Here is a 22,989-nt window from a genome sequence, read left to right on the forward strand (position 1 = left end):
TTTGTCTCCAGCTACATAAACATATAATAGTAAGTTTAGTTAGAAATCACACTCTAACATCTAACAGGAAGTTTTATTTGAATTTTTAATTAAGTTCAGGTGTTGAATATTTTTCCAACTAGTTGTATCACAAAAGGAAGAGACATATAGGTAAAGGTCTCAATTCATATCCAACCTCTCGTATTTACTAGGTTAGTGGTACTGAATACATCATTTAGGTTTACTAAACCTATTCTGTATAATAAAAATGACATTAATCTCTAAGTCTTAAGTAATAAGGAAAACATAAGAAAGCTTAGTAAACTATAAAATGCTATTACATAAAACATATAACAACCATCATGAATACATGCCTATATGTGGTGGTTAAATGTCTTAGGGTTTGGTATCCGAGACCTGAGTGTAAGACCTGGCTGATTCTTACTAACTGCATGTGTCTGAGCAAGTGTTTAACTACTCTGTCCTCCATTTCCTCTTCAGGAAAATGGGTATAGCAATTAAACCTATGCGAGTGTTGTGAGGATTAAATAAAACAGATGGAAAACAGTGCCTGGCACACAGTAAGAAATACTAATAATTAACATTTATTTATTACTCTACGCTAGGACATTTCTGAGTTCTCAACATTTTATCTCACTTAACCCTTACAAGAACATTACAAAATGGATTATTTTTTTGGTTTGTCAGATGAGGAGCCTGGGGCGTGGCTTTTGAGGCCCAAGATTAGGGAGCTAGTAAGCAAAGAGCTCAGTGTAAGGCCTGTATCCATCAGATACCTTGCTCTTTCAACTGTGTAATAGGAAGGAAACATCTACAGGAGAGTAAGTGCTGCAACTAGTTAAGACTTCCTGAGGAGCACACCTAAGATGCTGTCTCATGAAGAGACAGCTCAAGATCAAGGGAGTGCTTCTACTACGGCTTATACAAAGTAGGAATGCTTTGTATCAATTTAAGAAACTACATCCCATGTCAAGAATTTTTAAGTATGTTACTCTTTGAATAATGATTTACAGAGTGATTATAAGAGAGCAGCCATCAGAGTGAAGCAACTCATTTACTCCACAATGAGTCACACCAGATCATTACAGAAACCCTTCTACTTTAACAAAGCAAGGCTATGTTGAATTTGTACTCACCACTTGTAGTTTTTTCTTATCCCTAACTGCATTACTGTGGACAGCCTCAATTGCCATATGGTGCTTCCAAGCTAATTCTTCCAAAGTCTTAGAATGAGCCTCATTTAATTGAGCTACCTCCCCTTCCAATCTATTCTGCAGGTTTTTTAGCTCCATCTCATAATATTCTTGCTGAGTTTTCTTTGCTTCATTTACTTTCTAAAATCAAAGCAAACAAAGATCAAAAATTGCACCTGCTTTCTTCATTACTTCTATTAGTATTCTGAATACTAAATAAATACATGAACTTGAATGAATTGAGCACTATGGGATTTAGACTTTGGACATGAGATTATATCATTGGTGTTCTCAGAAGATGACAGGGTAGCACAGGTAAAATGAATAACTTTAACACAAGAGATAAAATAGACTATTATTAGGTTAGAGCCAAGTGCAAGTTAGCACATCTGTGAGCTTAAGAGAAAGGCTCCCTGTATGTCAAAGCTGTACACAAAATGGCTTGCCAATTTACCCACTTGGATGATATTATTCAATACAATTTTATTGAGTGTCAATTACAGGCCTTTTAAGCAGTCACAGTGTAATGATGGAGAAAAGGCAAAAGACAGCAGCAGTATAATTTTGTAAATTCTATGAAAGGAGTGTACATCTTGTGCTGTAAGAGTATACAGTAAAGGAGCCTAGCCTAGAACAGGCGGGAAAGGAAGTACATGCATGTGTATGTGTTTGTGTGAGACAGAACTTGGATGGGGTAGGAAAGGGTGTGTGTGTGTGTGTGTGTGTGTGTGTGTGTGTGTGAGAGAGAGAGAGAGAGAGAGAGAGAGAGAGAGACTCCCACACAAACACCCATACATCAGGGAAAGCTTTCCAGAAGAGAAAACATCTGAGCTGCTGCTGATGCATTCTCTCATTTAATTCTCACAAGCCCATCAGGAAATGAGAGATGAGAAAATTTTAAACCTAGATCTGATGTCAAGAGCCTGAATTCACAAGCCCTTCCAGCATTCTGAAAGCTGAGTGATGGTCTCCCAGGTGGAGAAGTTCAGGTAGGATAGGAAGACCAGCCCCTAAGCAGTATGGACAGAACACAAGACAGGAGGCTGGCAGTGGTGAGGAATGAGGCTCAGCAGGAGGTAGGAGTCAAAGGGAGAAAGGGTCTTTTATACTAAGGACTCTGGATTTCATTATGACAATGAGAAATCACTGTAATTGACATAACTGATATATTTTTAAAACAATCAGGTTGGCAATAGACTAGTAAGTTGATAGAGGCAGGGAGAGTGGTTATGAAGTTTTAACTGAAATCCAGGCCACCATGGTCTAAACCTAAACCTAGAATCTGACAAAGGGTATGAAGGAAGGTGATGGAATAAAATACATATTAAGGGAGTAGAAAACCAATACGACTTGGTGACAGACAAAAGGGTCAAGGAAACAGTAATCAATAATGACTGATTTGCCAAACTAGACAGACTACAGTGCTAATGGTTGAAAAAAGGAGTTAAAAAAATACAGTACTCTGAGGGGAGAAAGTTCTAAGCGATTTGAAACGTTTGTGAGAAACCACAGTATCTTGTGGGAGTGGGAGACACAGGTCTCAAGTTTAGGGAAAAGATTGGCCCTACACCAACAGATTTGGGAGTGATCACTGAATAAATTTTATGCTACCAGAACGGATGAACATGTAAAATGAGGTGAAAATGCAGGGGAGCATCAATGGTAAGGGAACAGATGGAGGAGGGAAGTTCACAAGCAAGACTTCAAGGCTGGGGAGATAGGAGGAACATGTGCAAGAATGTGAAACACTAAAACACAGATGCTGTAAACCAGAGAGGAGTGAGTACCACAGTTGGACAAGATTCACCAAGTCCAGCAGCCTGGATGTCACTGGAGGCTGGCACAAACACAGATTCCATGGAGTGTTGTAAGACAAACCACATGACACTTGGGTAAGGAGTGAATGGGAGGTGAGCAAAGGGCAAGGTTGTAATATGCCTGGTTGCTAAGGGAAGAAAAAGAAAGGCCCCAAACCCCCACTTGGTATTGTAAATATCTGAAAAATTGCCAGAAGTATTTAGCAATTACTCTACAAATGATGTGTCTTATTTGTTTAATCTAGAAAGTCAATATGTTGGTTTATAAATTTTCAGAGCATAATGCTTGTCATTCTTTTTAGTTTTATAGACATTTCCTAGGTGTATATGCAACAACATATTTCATCAATACAAAAACATATACAATTAACCACAAATATAACATTTCATGGAAATAAGAGTTTATTCAGTTCCTGGTTGAAATAGGCTGAAATGTCTTAAGTTTTTACATTTTAAAATTATCAGTAATATTCTGAACATACATATAATATGGGATAGTCCAGGTGTATACCAGTTTTCCTCAAAATAAAAATAAAAACGAATTAAGAGATGGACTGTTACTGTGAAGTAGAAGTAAACACTTCACATCAAATTTGAAAAAGATTAAAGCTGAACGTTTTTTCTTTTCTCTTCTTTGTGGGGGAAAGGGGAGAAGTACTCCACTGCTTTTTACCTTCTCCAGTTCCAAAATCTGCTGCTTCTGCTCTTCATCGAGACTCTGAGTTTTGCTTTGCAAAAAAGCTCTTTCTGCTTCAAGCTGAGATAATCTCTCATTGGCCCTTGATTTTTCTGATTCTAAATCCTTAATTGTAACCTCCTGGGTCATCTGAGTTGCTTGAAGCATTCCAATATGACCTATGCCCCCAAAAGAAAAATCTTCATTTTAAAATCTGTTGCATTGTGTTATAAAAGTTTATATTTAATGACACAATTGTACTTATAACCTGAGTGAAATAGTCTGCATGTACAAACAGTACTTTGATTTCTTCACTGTATAAAACAGAAATGCTACTTATCCAAGTAGCACAGTTTAAACTAGAAAGGAGTCCATTTTCACATTGCTGATGTTGCTCCCCATACCCAGGACCCCTTTTTTGTTTTTGTTTTTTTTAAATATTGCCAACTAAACAAGTTGAAGTAGAAGCAACTCCTCAGGGATATATATAAAAGCTTTGGGAGTAAAAGTTAAGAGAGGATGTACTGACTAATACCATGGCACCAAAAATGAGTAATCTCTTCTTTTCTAATCTCTTCTTTTTTCAAATTCTCATAAAAGAAAAAGAAATTTGTATGCAGGCAGTATAAATGGCAGACAGCAATTTGGTTGAAACTGAATTTGTGACAAGAGGCATGATAAAGAACTAAAGATAGATAAGGACAGAGAGGTTATCAAAGAAAAAATAAAGGACAACAAAAAAAGGGGAAAAGAGGATGAGAGAGACTAAGAGATAAAATATGAGTATGAGAAAAAGGGTCTCAGAAAGCATGTGCTAGGGCAGTGGTTCTCAATGCGCTCTGGACCAGCAGACCTGGAACTCTAGCTGGCAATGAAGATCATCCCAGACCTACTTATCAGAAGCTCTTGAAGCTGGATCCCAGCGTCTGTGGTTGCACACACCCTTTGGGATGATTTTCGTACACACTATACAGTTGAAAAACTCCTACTTGGGGGAAAGGTCATCTGGGATTCGCTGATGAGCCAATCAAATCAGATGACATCCTCAGAGAACTAGTTCAACTGGCTTTACCTGGCACAACAAACACTTGGGCATAATGCATGGATCACTACCTCCTCTAGTAAAGGGCTATGAAATGAGCATATTAGCCATAGGATGGGCAACTCAGCTTTATCATGTAAAATGATCCCTATTAAACCAGATGAAATGAGGCACTCTAATCCACATATAGTTCCACTAAATACTTTAAAAAACGTGGCTTTTTTATCTTTTTTATCTTTTAAAAACATATGTTTTTAATGAACAAAAAACCTCTTAGAAAGAATGCTTCATTGTTCTTTTAGTGAATGATTTACTGATGCTAAAATACCTGCTAACTCTTAATTTTTCTATAAATACATGTTCTAAAAACAAGTTATCATTTACTAATCTTATGATTAAGAAGAAATTAGAGTCCTTTAACATGTTTAGAGTCTAAATAATTTTAAAGGATGAGAAGAAAAGGCAAATTTTATCTTGAATTAAGTTTTAGTGTTGGTTTCAGCTGAGGAATATATATACCAAGAACTGTGGTCACACATACTAGCTTTGAGGACAAGGTCTGAAGCCTGTTGCTGTAAACGTTCTCTGGCTGCTGCTAGCTCACTTTCCACTTCTTTGTGCTTGCTTAGCAAGGCCATCTCTCCCTCCTTGGCATCATCAAGCTGTTTTTGAAGAACCTAAGAATGATCAAATAGCCATTATTAATATGCAAGAATGGTGCTAAGCTAATTAGCTAATGATGCTACTAAACTCAAATTACAAGCATCAACTTTCTCTTTTTCAATTCAAACTTAGTAATACCTACTTTTAAGTCTGTTTTGATAACACTTATAACTAATCTTCATAAGTCATATGACCCAATCATGAAAGGCAATTCTGCTCTAAGCTACTCAGATATTAAAAACAGCTGTGAAATTTTCTCTGCCAATAAAACAGAATTTGTAGGGACTTCTTGGCTTTTTTTTCAAACATGTGCTATATGCCTACTTAATTCAGGTTTATAAAACAATTTTTTGTTCATTGAGCAGATCTTATTAATGAAGGCAAAGGAGAAAGCCCAATATTTTAGCTCTCCCAAGCCACTTGTGAAAAATATTAACATGTTATTTCATAAAATCCTTTCATAATCATTAAGATTTTAAGTTATCTCTAGGAGTCTTTAATATCCGAAGTTCTAATAGGAAAATAATAACTAGAGCAGTAAAAATTACCTTTGTTGATTTTCTCACAAAGGAAAAGTAGAAGAAAGCAAAATGGAAAAAAAAAAAAAGTAGTCTAATTGTAAAGAGAAAGCCAAAATTGGGGGGAAAAATCTGTATGCTGAATGTGATATTCTTTACTTACCTGAACACTGTTCTCTGCTGTAACAAGTGCTATCTGAAGCTTTTGGCATTTGTCACGAAGACTTCCAGCTTCATCCTGTACCATCTGTAACTCTGTCTTTAGTTTTCCTATGGTTTTTCGTAAAATTGCTTCTTGTCCCTGAAATTCTTTTCTAAGATCAGCTTCCTTTTCTTTGCTAGCCTGTAGGCTTTCCGCTGTAAAAAGCTGTGACCTTTTCAAAGTATCAAGCTCATGCTCATAAAAGGACTGAGCTTTATTCAACTTGCCTTCATAATCCTCAATTAGCTTTTTCCGTTCAAGTCTGAGTTCTTCCAGTGTTTTGTTTAAGGACTCCACCTCCACCCTGTGCAGCTCCTCCGCTTTCTCCTGCCCTTTACTGACTGAGGCACTGTGACCCTGCTGTGACTTCAACAGCTCTTGGATCTCCCGTCTGTGAGCAGTTCGCAAATCTTCCAATGCCAAACGTTTGTCTTTTTCAAACTGTACCTGGAGTTGTCCAAAACTCCGTAATCTTTCCTCAAATTTCCTTCTAATTTCTTCAACCTCTCTAGACATCGTTACTATGCGTTGGACATGCTGGGCTTCCGCACAAAGTTGCATGTCCTCAACTCTCTGCTTATAAGCTTCAAATTCTGTCAAAGCCTGCTGCTTCATTTTTATGTGATCTTCTAATGATGCTTCTAAAACCTGAATCTTTCTCTTAAGGTCTAACTCCTCTGTTACTTTGCTTTTATATTGCAGTATTTTTTCTCTTGTTTCTGCAAGAATCTGTTGGATTTCTTCCTCATGAGCATCTTTGAGGGCTTGAATTGCAGATTCATGCTCATCATTTTTAGTGTTTAAAGCATATATTACCTGCATGATTTTGAAAAAGGGAGAACAATTCAGCAAACCATGTTCTTTTCATACTGGAAGTTAATTCTTTCATTTGAAAAGATGATATTGTTCAACATGCCTAATATTGGCAATGGTTAAGGACAAAATACTGAAGCTTCATTAATCTTTTGGATTCATAGATTGATTTACTTGGCTAGTTCTATCTGAGCACAACCTTAAAAGTTGCATCTGAAGACTTGACTACAAATGAAACACTGAGGAGTCAAGAGACAAAGGAGGCCATGTGACATAAAAGAAAGGAGTTTTCCATATGATCCAGTCTAGCTTAGAGGTGAGAATCAAGAGAAAAGCTTCAGAGTAAATATCTGCCCTACACAAGTGTCCCAGGGGAAGAGAGGTTTTGCATAAGTGGAAGCTCTAGGCGCTAAGTCTTCCTAAAGGTCTCTTTTATCTGTTTAATGTCTGGTATATTCTAAATCTAAAAATTTCCTTTTCTATTTCCCCTGTCTGTTCCTAAAGCTGATCCTCTTCTCTCAAAGTTCCTAGTAGTGGTCTCCTTACAATATCCAATTTGTACATTTTTCTGCTAAACACTATAGTTTTAACTAACTATAGTTTTACTAATTTTTCCTGTCTCCAGGCAAGCCAGGTCCCTAGAGCCAGTAGTCTTTATTTTCATTTTATTCCTTGGATTTTAATGATTCCATTAAGCTTTCCCCAACCTTAATTGCAAATGACAACATAGTCCCCTTATAGTAATGCTCCCATTCTTGCATGCTCTTTGATACCCTCCATCACACCACTGTGGTCAAATAGAATTTTCACGACTACTACTTAAAGCTTGGGGATGCTTTCTTCTGAAGTAAAAAGAAATGAACACTATACAATCCAACAATCCAGAAGCTTTGCTCATTTTAATGTGATCTTAATCTGGCTTTAGAAATTAATTTCAGCACCAAAAGCCAGAAACTGCAATTAAGAGGCAAAAATGTTGCCATTTTTATAGAGAACTTGTTTTATGCAGCCTGAGGCAATGGAAACAGACCACCTGGCTCTTCACATACCCTGGTAAGGCCAGATCCTATTGCTAAATCTAAGCGGTGGCCCAGCTGGCGTTGCTGTACTTGCTCAAGGAGGACACACTGGGGGTTTACCCCCACTGCAGAGGCTTCCCTCCATCCACACAGGGCCCTGTCTTCCAGAATCAATCCTCTATCCATAAACTCATGTGGTCTGCTCTATTTTGTTTTTTTGTTTTGTTTTGTTTTGTTTTTTTGGTCTGCTCTATTTTGTGAGATGTAATCACCCCAAAGGCAAAAGGGTTGAGAAATGGCAAGATCCCATTTATCTTTCCAGCTACTTTTCCTGCTAGCTACCTCAAAAGGAAAATATATGCAATAGAAGGAAATAAATGCTTATTTATAGCTTTTCTTTTTAATAACTCTAATTCCAAAAACCAGGCTATACCCTTAATGAGCTAGTAAAGATCCCCATGGAAGACTCCTTTCATTTACACATTTATGCTTAAAGGTAGCTTATAACACAAGAAAGTTAGTGGTCTCCTACAACCATCCCCCAGGGTCATACCAGCCTATCAGGTTGATGCCCAGGAAAAGGTAAAAGAGGCACGAAGGAAAAACACAGCAACCAGCTAAAGAGAAGTCCATTTGCTAGAGTAGCGTAGGCCAGAGTCTCAGACCTTCCCAGGGTAGTCTGTGTGCATCCCTTACCTATTTTACTAAGCACGTGGAAGGAAAAGAGATAATATAAAGAGAGGGAATCCCTAGAGAAAACCAAGTCACACTTTTCATCATTTTATCCCAGGAAATGATCTTGAAAAGGACCTCTTTGTGGTGGGATTCCATATAACTCGTGATGAAACAGTATGGATGATGGGAACGTCCCCCTGTCAATAATTCACTGAAATACTCTTCTCTTTTTTCTAATAATTTCCCTGCAGTCTTTGAAGGGTCAGCTCAAGTCTGGCATCCTTTAATAAGTCTTCCAAGACTACTCAAATCCATGGGAGTCTGTCTTTTCTTTATAACCAGTATCTCCATTTCCTTACCACCACTCATTTCTGAAGCTCAGTAAATATTCAACTGATTAAATTTAGGGGTCTTGAAAACAACGTTGGAAAGCTGTGTGAGGATGTTAGAGAGCCTAGAAAAGTAGCTGACAATATAAAAGTACAGTAGCATATAAAAGTGTGGATAAAAAGGCGAAAATAAAGGGGACAGAGGTAGGAATGAAAGCTTTGTTAAAAAGAATAGAATTAAGTAAATAAAACATCTGACAAATAATAGGGAAATATTATAGTAAGGAGCTCTATTTCACTTAATATTCTATTCCAGGGGTCAGCAAATGGGCCTGCAGGCCCAATTTGGCTGCTGTTTATCTTTGTAAATAGTTTTATTGGAGCACAGCTATGCCCCTTTGCATATGGATAGTTTATAGCTGCTTTCTCACTGTAACAGCAAAGTTGAGTAGTTGTGAAAGAGACCTTACTACTAACTTCTCTTCTGATAGACACATGTCAAATCATCTTATCAGCCAAAATTGGCAGCCAAAAATTAAAAATATCTGAATTTGTAGTAGCTTTGTTTAGTCTCAAATAGTCCAGGGTTTCAACCACAACAACTTACACGTTGAGAAAACCAATTATTTTATTCTGAAACTGTATTATATAATAGAAACACAATATCATACTGGCCATATAATAGTATCTTCCAGGACAACCATGTTAAAATAAAGTTTCTAAAAACTTGAAAAAAAAAAAAAAGGGCAGCCCAGGTGGCTCAGCAGTTTAGTGCTGCCTTCAGCCCAGGGCCTGATTCTGGAGACCCAGGATCGAGTCCCACGTCAGGCTCCCTGCATGGAGCCTACTTCTCCCTCTGCCTGTGTCTCTGCCCACCCCCCCTCTCCTACCTCCCCCCCCACCCCCATGTCCCTCATGAATAAATAAAAATAAAAATTAAAAAAAAAAACTTGAAAAAAGGAAGATAAAAGGATGCCAAGCATAACAAATTAATAGTGCTTTTAAATAATCATTTAAAATATATCACTACTTAATGATATCATTTTTATTTTTTATGATATTTTTAAATGAGAATGTTATATATTAATTTTCGAGTTGACATTAACATGATGTGGTATCCTCCAACTGTTCACTTTTCTACATAACTTTTCTACATAATAGTTACAAAGGTAATTATTCTAAAGTATCTTTCGCTGATTAATTACTATTTCTCAGACCAAAGAAATCTACATTCTTTGAACACACAGAAGATATGACTTGAAGTAACAGAACTGATCCAAATCAGATTTTTGATCCTAGGTAAGATAATTTCTCCAAGCTTCAAGTTTCTCTATTAAATAGAGATCATATTTGTTCTATCCTAGTCACATTGTTGTTTATAAGATCAATCTATCATTGACACTTTTAAAAAGATTTTATTTACTTATGAGAGAGAGAGACACCACACACAAGCAAGAGGAGGGCTGCAGAGGGAGAGGGAAAAGCACACAACCTGCTGAACAGAGAACCCCTGGGATCATGACCTAGGCCAAAGACAGACATTTAAAAAGTGATGTCATACAAAGATTTTCCAAAAAATATAAAGTACTATAAGATGGTAAGGTTTTTTATTAGTTCTATCACTTATGGAGAGAATGAGGCTAATTTTAAAAGAAAATTCAGTAAGTGATCATAATCACCCATAAAATTGGCTATTATTTTCCACACAGGAAAAGGGAACTCTCTTATGTCTCTTTTCATAAACTATTTTAAAAGACATTAAGAGCCATTTACAGTTTTTCTAGAACTATGAACATTCAGAGAATGGGACAGTACAATCATTTCAGCAATTTCATGTAATTTCACAGTTCCATTTTATGCCAATAATGCATAATTTAACTATAAATTCCATGATGAATAAGGAACTGTTAGCGATTTTTACTTTTTATATGAATATTTTCAGATAATCTTATCCATGGATAAAATGAGAACAATTCTAGGTCCTAGTTTTTAAAATGCTACTTAGGGAACAAATAGTTTCTGAAATAGTTCTCCTTGTTGGCTGCTATGGACTGAATTGTGGCCCTCTCTCTCCCCCTACAAAATTCATCTAACTGAAGCCATAGCCAGATGGTATTTGGAGATGGGGCCTTTGGGACATAATTAAGGTTAGACAAGATGAGGGTGGTGCCCTCACAATGGGATTAGTGCCTTTGAAAGAGACACCAGAGAGCCTGCTTCCTCTCTTTAGCCATGTGACGATACAGTAGGAAGGTCTATGGTACTTTGTCATGGCAGACTGAACTAATACATTGGCAATATATAAATATGTTCCCACTAAAATCTAACTCACTAGTAATAAAAAACTTTCATTGAAAAGTATGCATGTATTAACTTAAAATATGTTAAGATAAATTACTGCATATTATACCAACTGTTTTAACACTGTTAAAGTAAGGGAATCATTGAAGAAATAGTGGTAAATTCATATAATGTAATATCATGAAGCCATTAAAATGCACATCTCACTTAGGAGAGTGTTTCATAATATAAGAAAAAGCCTATAAGAGATGACAAATACACAATGCTGTATCAATAAGATCCAATCTTCTAGAGCAAAAAATGTGAGTGTGTATATGTGTGTGGATACATATTAAAGGTATGTAAAGAAATAAACCAAATTTTAACTGGGGATATTCAGCATTTCTAAACCTTCAATAATGAATGTATATCACTATTACAGTCAAAAAACATTAAACACTTTTAAAAGATTAACATAATGCTAAAATAAGAATACTTAAAATACTTTAATTTTAGTAAAATATATCAAAATGGAAAGAAAATTAAAGGAACATTCATTAAATACCAACAGATACCCTGAAAATTTCCTTAAAAATTGCTGAAATAAAACATTTATAAAAATCATAAATTGTTTAAAGAATACTGAATATTCATCATTTTACTTATGAAAAAGAACTTATAAAAAGTTCATTTCATTTTACTTATGAAAAGAAAGAAAAGATGTATTTTAAGAAAAAATTAAAAAATCCAATTACCTTGTTAAAGTTTGATAGCTTACTGGCAAATCTTTGGTGGTCAATTCATTTATTCTTCCCTTCAGCAAAAATATATGGCACCTGCTATGTGCCAAAATCTATAATTGGCACAGTAAACACAACTGTGACCTGGATGCATATACATGGTATTTGTTCTCATGCAGCTTGGTGAAGAGACCAACCTTAAAGAAATATTTACTCCATTAGTCAAAATAAAATTTCAATAAGTTATACAAAGGAGAAGAAATACAAAATTAATCTTTGCAAGGGGTGAGAGTGACAGTGGTAAGGTAGGTTTCCCCTTATTCTGAATGAAAGGCTTATTACTTTATCTAAACCAGAATCTCTTCATTTAGTCAAAATGTTAAGGGGGAAAACTATATAGAGAGAATCCTGAGCCAAATGCTCAATCAGAACAGAAGGCACAGAGATGGATAAGCACAGGAATCTGTGAGGGGAAAAATGGGTTCCAGAGCAGAAAAGGTAGACATGCCTCACACTGCAGACGTACTTAGAACTGTTGGGTCGATGGGATTCAGAGGAGAGAATCTACTGAGAAAGAGTGAAAAGGACTGAGGACCATGCCTGGGAGGGTTCAGGGGCGGCAGAGGATGAAGACCCTACACACAGAGGCAACATCCTGGAGAGATGAATCAGAGCAGACTATAGGCAGAGGACCAAGATCTAAGATGTGAGGGACGGACAGCAGATCGTGTTGAAGGCTGCACAAAAATCAAGAAAAACGAAGACTCAAAGCCCCTGCATTCAGAATCGAAATCTCAGAAGTAGGTTTGTGAGAGAGGTTTGGTAGAGTGGTGAAGGATGAGCTGGAAGACAAGTGGCAAAAGTGGGTGGGTGGGTGGGTGGGTGGTAAGTGAATGGAGGTAGTCCATTGGTAGAGAAAAACACCAAGAAACTGTGGGTAAGAGAAACAACTAGGGACAGCTAGGATGATGGCTTAAGGAGGCAGCAGAGTCCACAGGGAGTGCTTTTTTTTTTTTTAAAAAAAAAAAAAAGAGGGATTGAAAATGTGAACCAGGAAGGGTCAACTGTGGAACCAAAGTCATGGAGAAAGTCTCAGGTCAGGCTTCCCTGGCACAGGTGGAAAGACTAGTGTTGGCTGAGAGTAGGAAAAAGTCCTCCCAAGAGAGCAAGGCTGAAGACTGAGATTTTAGGCAGAGAGAGAAGATGGACAACTCCTATCAGATGGCTTCATACTTCTCCATAACAGGGAGATGAAATCATCTTCATAGAGCATAGGAGCCATCAGCACCTTCCCTCCGTTGGCCATAAACAATGCTACTGATGTTAGCTGGGCCAGGCCCAGCCTTCCCAGTATGTCTCACTGAAGACAGACTAAGACACACAGCACCATGAGCAGACCCTTCTCATCACTGCTCTTCCAGTTGTTTTCCTGCCAGTCTCAATCTTTAGTTTTTATTTTAAAATACTGGAAACGTGTTCACTTTCCCTTTCTTATCAATGTCAGAGATAGAAGACATACCAATGGGGGGTGGGGGGGGTGGAGAAGGAGGAGGATGAGGGGGGAATGGAGGATTCACCTCAAGTACGGGAGCACTATATGAGGCACAAAGGAACTTAAAAAGTAATACAGGAGCAATCTCAGATTCGTTTTTTTTTTTTTTTTTAAGATCCTATGCATTTTAAACAAAGGAAGAATATGTTTTTATTATTCTGTTTTTATTATGAAACACTCAGTTCTTCCAGTTGAGTTACCCACCAAAAAGTTACTTTGGGCCTTAAGGCACCAAAGTTAAAGAATACTGAAAAGAAACTCTCAAACTTCTCAAAAATAGTGGGTCACTGAACTCTGCCATGTAGGTTCCATTCTATCTGTTCTGGAATAGGTAACACAGACTATTGCTTTATACCACAATTTATATTCAAAACCAGCCTTCTAAATAAAATTTCCACAAATCATCAAACCTGATGAGTTGTAGGTAGCTTACTTAGGGAATCTTTTTTTTAAAGATTGTATTTATTTGTTTATTCATGAGAGACAGAGAGAGGCAGAGACATAGGCAGAGGGAGAAGCAGTATCCCTGGGGGGAGCCTGATGCAGGACTTAATCCCAGGATCATGCCCTGAACTGAGGGCAGACGCTCAACCACTGAGATACCCAGGCATCCCTCCTTAGGGAATCTAATGTTCCTATGAAATGGCTCACCTTTTGGAGCTGGTATATTGTTAGAATACTTACTATATAAGGGCATGTTAATAAAATGTTTTTAAAACTTTTTCTCAGGATCTTGAGCTCACCTCCTCCCATGGACACTCTGATGTAACAACTGCATATATGCAACTAACTTTGAAAATGACCTGAAGACTGGTAGAACAGACCTTCCACAACTAATCGTAGAGAGAGGGCACATGGAAAAGGGTAGGAGGGGCAAAGACATTGTTGGGAAGCAAACGCCTTTGTGAAACTAACTACAAACAGGAGGGACAACCACAAGCACAAAGAAACAAGAGGATCAGACCCCATCCTAGGCACTCTAGGCATTAGGGACACGCAGTAGGAATAGGAGTCCCCATAACACCTGGCTTTGAAAACTGAGCCTCAGCTTTGGGAGTTTTGAAATTTAGTGAGGTAAGAGTGCCTGGGTAGTTCAGTCAGTTGAGTGCTAACTCTTGGTTTTGACTTAGATCATGATCTCTTGGTTGTGGGATCAAGCCCCACATCAGGCTTTGTGCTTAGCCTGGAGTCTGCTGCAAATTCTCTCTCCTTCACCCTCCTGTTCACTCTCTCTCTCTCAAATAAATAAATTTTTTTAAAAATCAGCAGGCTTAACTCCAGGAGAGCTGAAGGGCAATAGGAAACTGAGTCCTTACCCTTAAGGAGCCGGCATAATAACTAACTCGACCAAAGATACAGCACCTCTGGTATTCATGAAGATTTATTTACTAATCTCAGAACGTGCATTGGAGGGGCAGGGATGTTCAGATTTCTCCAGGAATAATAGTGCTGACAGGCACCATTTCTCTTCCCCTCGCCCAGCAAAGATAGTTGGACACTTGCAGGACCCAGAGCTAACACTCTCCATCTATGTTGCTAGCACTGCATTCCCTGTGAATCCACCTCAGCAGGAATCCTCCAAAGCAGCTTCTGCACCATTATTCCCCACAAGCAGCCCCGGCAGGGACATGTGCCACTCCAAAGTCACTCCTACTCAAGGAGTGGGGGGAGATGGAACCACACACACCAGAATGTCCGCAGCTCCAGCAGCTGAGCCTCTCAACTGGCCACACAGGGAAGAAGCCCGGTTATTATATATGCCTGTAGTTATGGCATAGAGGCTAAGCGTAGATAAATAGCCTGACTCCTTTAAATAAATAAATAGCCACCTTTCCCACCAATGAGCTCTAGGCAACCTCAGAGAGGCCACCTTCCAACTGTGCAGGGGCCAAATCCTGCCCAGTATGCCCACAGTAGGAAAAGCAGGTCAGTGCACCCACTTGGGTAGTAGGCAAACATGGCTCAGTCACAACAGTAGGGGGCACACAGCCCACACAGGAGATACTCAGTGGAACACCTGGTTCTGGTGACCAGGGGGTATGGCCTTACAGGATACCACAAGACCTCTTTTACACAAAGCCACTACTTTCAAGACCAGAAGAAATAGCTAACCACCTTTATAGACAGAAACAAACAGAAAGTTAGACAAAATGAGAAGAGGAATACTTCCCAAATAAAAGAATGAGACAAAATCACAGTAAAAGAGCTAAGTGAAATGGAGATAAAGCAATATTCCTGATAAATAACTCAAAGTAGTGGTCATAAAAGATACTCAGTGGACTTGAGAAAAGAGTAGAGGGTCTCCGTGAGAATTTCCACAGAGACAGAAAATACAAAAAAATAACCAGAGAGGAAGAATTCAGTAACTAAAAAAAATACACTGTAGGAAATCAACAGCAGATTAGAGGAAGCACAAGAACAGATCCACACTCTGGAAGACAGGGTATGGGAACCAACAAAGCTGAACGGCAAAAACAAAAAAGAATAATACAGAGTAAAAACAGGTTAAAGCAACTCAGTGACAGTATCAAGCATAATAACATTCACTTTAAGGGATCCCAAAAGGTGAAGAGAGAAAGAAGAGGGCAAAAAAAACTTACCTGAAGAAACAATAGCTGAAAATTTCCCTATCTGGGAAAGGAAATAGATATCCTCCAGTCCAGGAAGTACAGACAGCCTCTAACAAGATGAACCCAAAGAGGTCCACTCAAAGACCTATAATATGGGACGCCTGGGGGGCTCAGAGGTTTGGCACATGCCTTCGGCCCAGGATGTAATCCTGGAGTCCCAAGCCTGCTTCTCCCTCTGCCGTGTCTCTGCCTCTGTGTGTGTGTGTGTGTGTGTGTGTGTGTCTCATGAATAAATAAATAAAATCTTAAAAAGACCTATAATAATTACACTGGCAAATGGTAACAATAAAGAGGGATTTTAAAACAACAAAAGAAAACAATTACATATAAGAGAAACCCCTTAAGGCTATTAGTTTATTTTTCAGCAGAAACTTTGCAGGCCAGAAAAGAACAGCATATTCAAGTACTGAAAGGAAAAAACCTGCAACCAAGAATACTCCACTCAGCAAGATTAAATGTACATAGATGAAATGCTCCAATCCAAAACACAGGGTGACTGATGGATTACAAAAAGAGAAAAAGAAAACAAAAATGACCCATCTATATGCTGCCTACAAAAGACTTACTTCAGACCTAAAGAAACAGACTACAAGTGAGGGGATGGAAAAACATATACCATGCAAATGGAAGCAAAACAACAATAACAACAAAACCGCACACACACAAACACAAAAATCAGGGGGGCAATACTTATATAAGACAAAATAGACTTTAAGACAAAGACGGTAAGCAAGAGACAAAGAGAGGCACTACATAATGATAAAGGGATCAATCCAACAAGAGAATATGACAACTGTAAATGTCTATGGACCGAAGACAGGAACACTTAAATACAAAGCAATTAATAATAGACATACAAGGAGAAATTGACAGCAATAAAATAATAGTAGAGATGGTCCATTTACATCAATGGATAGATCACCTAGACAGAAAATCAATAAGGAAGCAGTGTCTTTGAATGACACATTACACCAGATGTGCCTAACAGATACATACAGAACTTTCTATCCCCAAAGAGCAGAATACATTCTTTTTAAGTGTGCATGGAATATTCTCCAGGATAGATCACATGTTAGGCAACAAAACAAGCTGCAATAAATCTAAGAAGACTGAAATTGTATCAAGCATCTTTTCCAACCACAAAGATATGAAACTAGAAATCAATTACAAAAAAGAAGAAACTGGAAAGAACATAAACATATGAAGGCTAAACAACAGGCTACTAAACAGCCAATGGGTCAACCAACAAATCAAAGAGGAGACCAAAAAATAATGGAAACACATGAAAATGAAAGCACAACAGTCCAAAATCTTTGGGATGCAGCAAAAAGCAGTTCTAAGAGGAAGGTTTATAAAATTACAGGCCTACCTCAAGAAACAAATCTCAAATAAATAGCCTAACCTTAATCCTGAAGTAGCTAGAAAAAAGGACAAAGCCCAGAGTTAGTAGAAGGAAGGAAATAATAAAGATTAGAGCAGAAATAAATGAAATAGAGACTAAAAAAATCAATTGAAAAGATCAATGAAACCAAGTCAGTTCTTCAAAATGATCAACAAAACTGATAAAATTATGGCCAGCCTCATCAAGAAAAAAAGATAAATGAATCAGATACAGCAGAGGAAACGGACACCACAGAAATACAAAGGATTGTAAAGGAATGTTATAAAAAAGTACGTGCCAATAAACTGGACAATCTAGAAAAAATGGATAAATACCTAGAAACATACAATCTTCCAAAATTGAACCAGGAAAAAATAGAAAATCTGAACATACCAATTACTAGTAACGAAACAAACTTAGTAACTAAAAAATTTCCAACATACAAAAGTCCAGGACCAGATGGCTTCATAGGTAAATTCTGCCAAGCATTTACAGAAGAGTTAATACCTATTCTTCTCAAACTATTCCAAAAAATGGAGAACAGAGAAGGTCCAATTTTATCCCAAGATCGCATTATTCTCATAGCATCACCAGATACAGACACTACAAAAGAAGAGAACTACAGCCTAGTATCTCTGATGAACACAGGTGCAAATATCCTCAAGAAAATATTAGTAAACCAAATTCAATAACACACTAAAAAAATTATACACCACTGAAAACTGAGAACTTTTTTCCAAGGTCAGTAACAAGATAAGGATGTCCACTCTTACCGCTTTTATTTAACATAGTACTAGAAAGTCCTAGTCACAGCAATCAGATGAGAAAAAGAAGTAAAAGGCTCCAGATTGATAAGGAAGAAATAAAACTGTCACTCTTTGCAGATGACATGGTACCATATATACAAAGCCCTAGAAGCTCCACCAGAAACCTACTAGGACTAATATATGCATTCAGTAAAGTTGTAGGCTACAAAATAAATACACAGAAATCTGTTGCATTTCTACATACTAATAATGAAGTAACTGAAAGAGAAATTAAGAACTTCATTTACAACTGTACCAACAAGAATAAAATAGCTAGGAGTAAATTTAACTAAGGAGGTAAATGACCTATACTCTGAAAATTGTAAGACACTGATAAATGAAAATGAAGATAATGCGAACAAATGGGAAGGTAGACTATGCTCACAGACCGGATGAATATCATTAAAATGTCCATGGTACCCAAAGCAATCCACAGATCCAGTGCAACCCCTATCAAAATACCAAAAGTATTTCATAGAATCAGAACAAATAATACTAAATTTGCATAGAACAATAAAAAAATCCCATATAGCCAGGGCAAACTTGAGAATGAAGAACAAAGTCAGAGGTATCAAAATCCCAGATTTCATGATACACTCACTGCTACAATAATGAAACCAGTATGGTACTGGCACAAAAACAGACACACAGAATAATGCAACAGGATAGACAGCCCAGGAATAAACCCATACCTATATGGTCAACTAGTATAGGACAAAGGGGTCAAAAATATACAATATGGAAAAGACAATCTCTTCAATAAATGGTGCTGGGAAAACTGGACAGCCATATGTAAAAGAATGAAACTAGACCACTTTCTTACACCATTTACTCAATCATTTACTTTAAAAAAAAAAACCTCAAAATGGATTAAAGGCCTAAATGTAACACTGAAACCATGACACTCCTAAAATAAAACAGGAAATAATTTCTTGGACATCAACTTTAGAAAGGTATTTATAGATATGTCTCCTTAGGCAAGGGAAACAAAAGCAAAAAAAACCTATTCGGATTACACCAAAATTAACAACTTTTGCACAGCAAAGGAAACCACTAACAAAAAGAAAAAAGGCAATCCATGACTGGGAGATGATATTTGCAAATGACATATCTAATAAGGGGTTAATAACCAAAATATATAAAGAACCCATAGAGAGGTGCCTGGGTAGCTCAATCAGTTAAGTGTCTTCTGCCTTTGGCTCAGGTCACGATGTCAGGTGATGATCAAGCCCTGCATGGGGCTCTCTGTTGAGCAGTGAGTTGGCTTCTCCCTCTCATCTCTCTGGTTCTTGCGGTCTCTCAAATAAATAAATAAAATCTTTAAAAAAATTAAAGAAACAATCCAATTAAAAAATAAGCAAAGGACCCGAATTGACATTTCAGGTCTATAAAACAACAGAAAACAACAACAAACAAACAACAAAAAAGAAAATAATCCAATTAAAAAATAAGCAGAGGACCTGAATAGATATTTCTCCAAATAAGCCATACAGATGGCCAACAGACACAGGAAAAGATCCACAACATCACTAATCATCAGGGATATGCAATTAAAAACCACAATGAGATATCACCTTATACCAGTCAGAATGACTAGTATTAAAAAGACAAGAAATAAGTGTTGATGAGGATGTGGAGAAGAAGGAATCTTTGTGCACTCTTGGTGGGAATGTAAATTGGTGCAGCCACTGTGGAAAACAGTACAGAGGTTCCCCCAAAAAATTAAAAATAGAGGGAGGTGGATGGGGGGGCGGGAAATAGGGTGACCGGATAATGGGCATTTAAGGAGGGCACTTGTTAGGATGAACAGAATGTTGTTATATGTAAGTGATGAATCACTAAATTCTACTTCTGAAACTAATAATACACTATATGTTAACTAAATTGAATTTAAATTTTAAAAATCTTTAAAATATAAATATCATATGATCTTTTATTTCCACTACTGGAATTAAAAGAGTATTTACCTGAAGAACACAAAAACATGAATTCAAAAAGATATATGTACTCCTCCTACGTTTACTGCAACATTATTTACAATAGCCAACATATAGAAGCAACCTGAGCATCCATGATAGATGAATGGATAAACAAGATGTGATATATACATACAATGGAATACTACTCAGCCATAAAAACAAAGGAGATCTTGCCATTTGTAGCATAAATGGACCTAGTGAGTATTATCTGACAGAAAAAGACAAATACTGTATGATTTCACTCATTTAAGTGAATGTGCAATCTAAAAAACAAAACAGGGGCACCTGGGTGACTCAGTCCATTAAGCGTCTGCCTTTGGCTCAGGTCATGATCCCAGGGTCCTGGGATTGAGCCCTGCGTCAGGCTCCCTGCTCAACAGAGAGCTTACTTCTCCCTCTCCCTCTGCTGCTCTCCTTCTCTCTCTGTCAAATAAAGAAAATCTTTAAAAAATAAATAAAAAACAAAACAAATGGGGGCATCCGGCTGGTTCAATTGGTAAAGCATGTGACTCATCATGTCGGGATTGCGGATTCAAGTCACAAGTTGGGTGTAAGATTACTTAAAAAATAAAATCTTATTAATAAAAATTAATATTAAAAAAATAAACAAATAAATGAATGAACAAACACAAAAAAAACAGACTCTTGGGGTGCCTGGGTGGCTCAGGCAGAGGAGTATCTGACCCTTGATTTCGGATCAGGTCATGATCATAGGATTGTGAGATTGAGCCCTACACTGGGCTCTGTGCTGAGTGTGAGGTCGGCTTGAGATTCTCCCCCTCCCCCCATCCACACATGTGCTCTCATGCTCGCTCTCTAAAATAAATCAGTAAAATCTTAAAAAAAAAAAAAAACACACACACACAAAACACCACCAGACTTCTAATACAGAGAACAAGTTGGTGGCTGCCAGAGGGTAGAGTGTTAGGTGGATAGGCAAAATAAAGGGGATTAAGAGGTACAAACTTAGTTATAAAATAAGCCATGGATTTGTAAAGTACAGCCTAGGACATATAGTCAGTAATATTACAAAATTATTATATGGTAACAGGTGGTAACTATACTTGTGGTGAGCGCCAAGTAATGTACAGAATTGTGGAATCAATATATTGTACACCTGTAACTAATATGACATGTTAATTATACTTCAATTAAAAAAAAACCTTTTTCTTTTAGGGACACCCGGGTGGCTCAGTCAGTTAAGCATCTGCCTTTGGCTCAGGTCATGATCCCCAGATCCTGGGACTGAGCCCCACATTGGGATCCCTGTTCAGCAGGGAGTCTGTTTCTTCCTGTCTCCTTACCCTTCCCACTCTCTCTTTCTCTTTCTCTATCTCAAATAAATAAATAAGTAAAATCTTTATTTTTTTTTCTTTTAGAGGTGATGAAATTGTACAAATCCATCCATATTTTCTTACTTATTCTATTGGGAAATCAATAATAGCATGTATTTTCACTGCCTACATTACAGGCTTAATCATTGCAATGTAAGAACAGCTTAAAAAAAACTCAATAATAAACCACAGCTTTATAGAACTCAATTCAAGAACTAGTCCCAAGTAGCTCCATGTAGCAGAATGGATAAAAGGAAAAAAATAAAACCAGGAAGTCACAAATGAGTATGCCTCCCAAAGAAAAAAAACAGCAAGAAGCAAAACACACAGAACATCACATAGTGTAAAATAAATATTTGAAAGAGAAAATCCCTAACTCATCACCAAGCATGTGCACTTGCTTGTGTGTACAGAAGCATGGTGTGCACATGCACACACACACCCCACACAGGTTTTTTTTCTTTAAACTGTCTCAAAATAGGCTGCTAATATCAGGACTAATCACCTTTAAATGTTTAGTATATATTTTCCAAGATCAAAGGCAACTCTACTATCACACCCAAGAAATTTAACCTAGTGGAAAATTATCTAATATACAGCCTGAATTCAAGCTTACAAATTATTCCAATAGTGAAATTTATAGCAGCGTTTCTATACTCATGCAGATTCAATCAAGGATTTCATATTATACCAAGCTGTCATATTACCTCAGTCTTGTTTAATGTAGAGAAGACAAAAAGCAAAACTAAGCCTTTTCCCCCCCAAGACATTAACATTTAACAGATCAGTCTAAGGTTGTCTTGTAGAATACATATGATAAAGATTTTTATAGAATTATGTCAAGTTCCTCTCTTTGTGGAAATTTTATGTTGTGTTTTCTCAACCCATCCCATTAGTTTTATGGGTAACTAATACCACAATACGAGGGCACATTTATCAGTCTGCTTTTCTAATATAATTCTTCCCCTCCCCCTGCTCTTTTCCAACGCACTGTCCCCCCTTTATGATGCCCTAGTAAGTTTAAAGCCATTCAGAAATGAGTAAATTACAAAATGAATTTAATTTTCTTTACAAAATGTTTAGTGCCTACGAAAAACCATTCTATGTGTGGCAAGCCTCTCAAGGGGGATTGTCTGAAGAGTAACTGTTCCTGTGGGCTACTTGTCCTTTCTTTTCCTGAGTGGAGTTTGTAAGCCAAAGGCCAGGCTTGAACTGCTCATAACTATGGAGGGGATTCTTCTAAGAGTCTGTGAGAGTGGTGAAGAGACAAGCAGGCTGCGGCGTATTTAGAAAGGATCCTAACAAGCCTTTATAATATGTGAGATGTAAACCCTCTTAAC

At 37.4% G+C, this 22,989-nt stretch overlaps 1 protein-coding gene across 9 annotated transcripts in view; it reads right to left on the reverse strand.

The window, feature by feature from the left end:
• Positions 1-22,989, reverse strand: part of FAM184A (family with sequence similarity 184 member A) — a 107,237-nt gene that overhangs the window by 57,792 nt on the left and 26,456 nt on the right. For 7 of the 9 annotated variants that reach the window (XR_005986370.1, XM_041746624.1, XM_041746621.1 and 4 more), the window contains exons 2-5: positions 6,073-6,927; positions 5,270-5,405; positions 3,684-3,865; positions 1,137-1,334 (exon numbers count right to left, since the gene is read on the reverse strand). Coding sequence is in view for 8 of the 9 variants with exons in the window: in XM_041746624.1 (XP_041602558.1) it covers positions 1,137-1,334; positions 3,684-3,865; positions 5,270-5,405; positions 6,073-6,927 (1,371 nt within the window). In the remaining variant the exon portion in view is untranslated. Of the gene's footprint in view, positions 1-1,136; positions 1,335-3,683; positions 3,866-5,269; positions 5,406-6,072; positions 6,928-11,982; positions 12,104-22,989 lie in introns of those variants that run through there. The other 2 variants (XM_041746628.1, XM_041746626.1) reach the window with 2 other exon arrangements.

Source organism: Vulpes lagopus, chromosome 2 (assembly GCF_018345385.1).
Source record: "Vulpes lagopus strain Blue_001 chromosome 2, ASM1834538v1, whole genome shotgun sequence".
Taxonomy (NCBI): Eukaryota; Metazoa; Chordata; class Mammalia; order Carnivora; family Canidae; genus Vulpes; species Vulpes lagopus.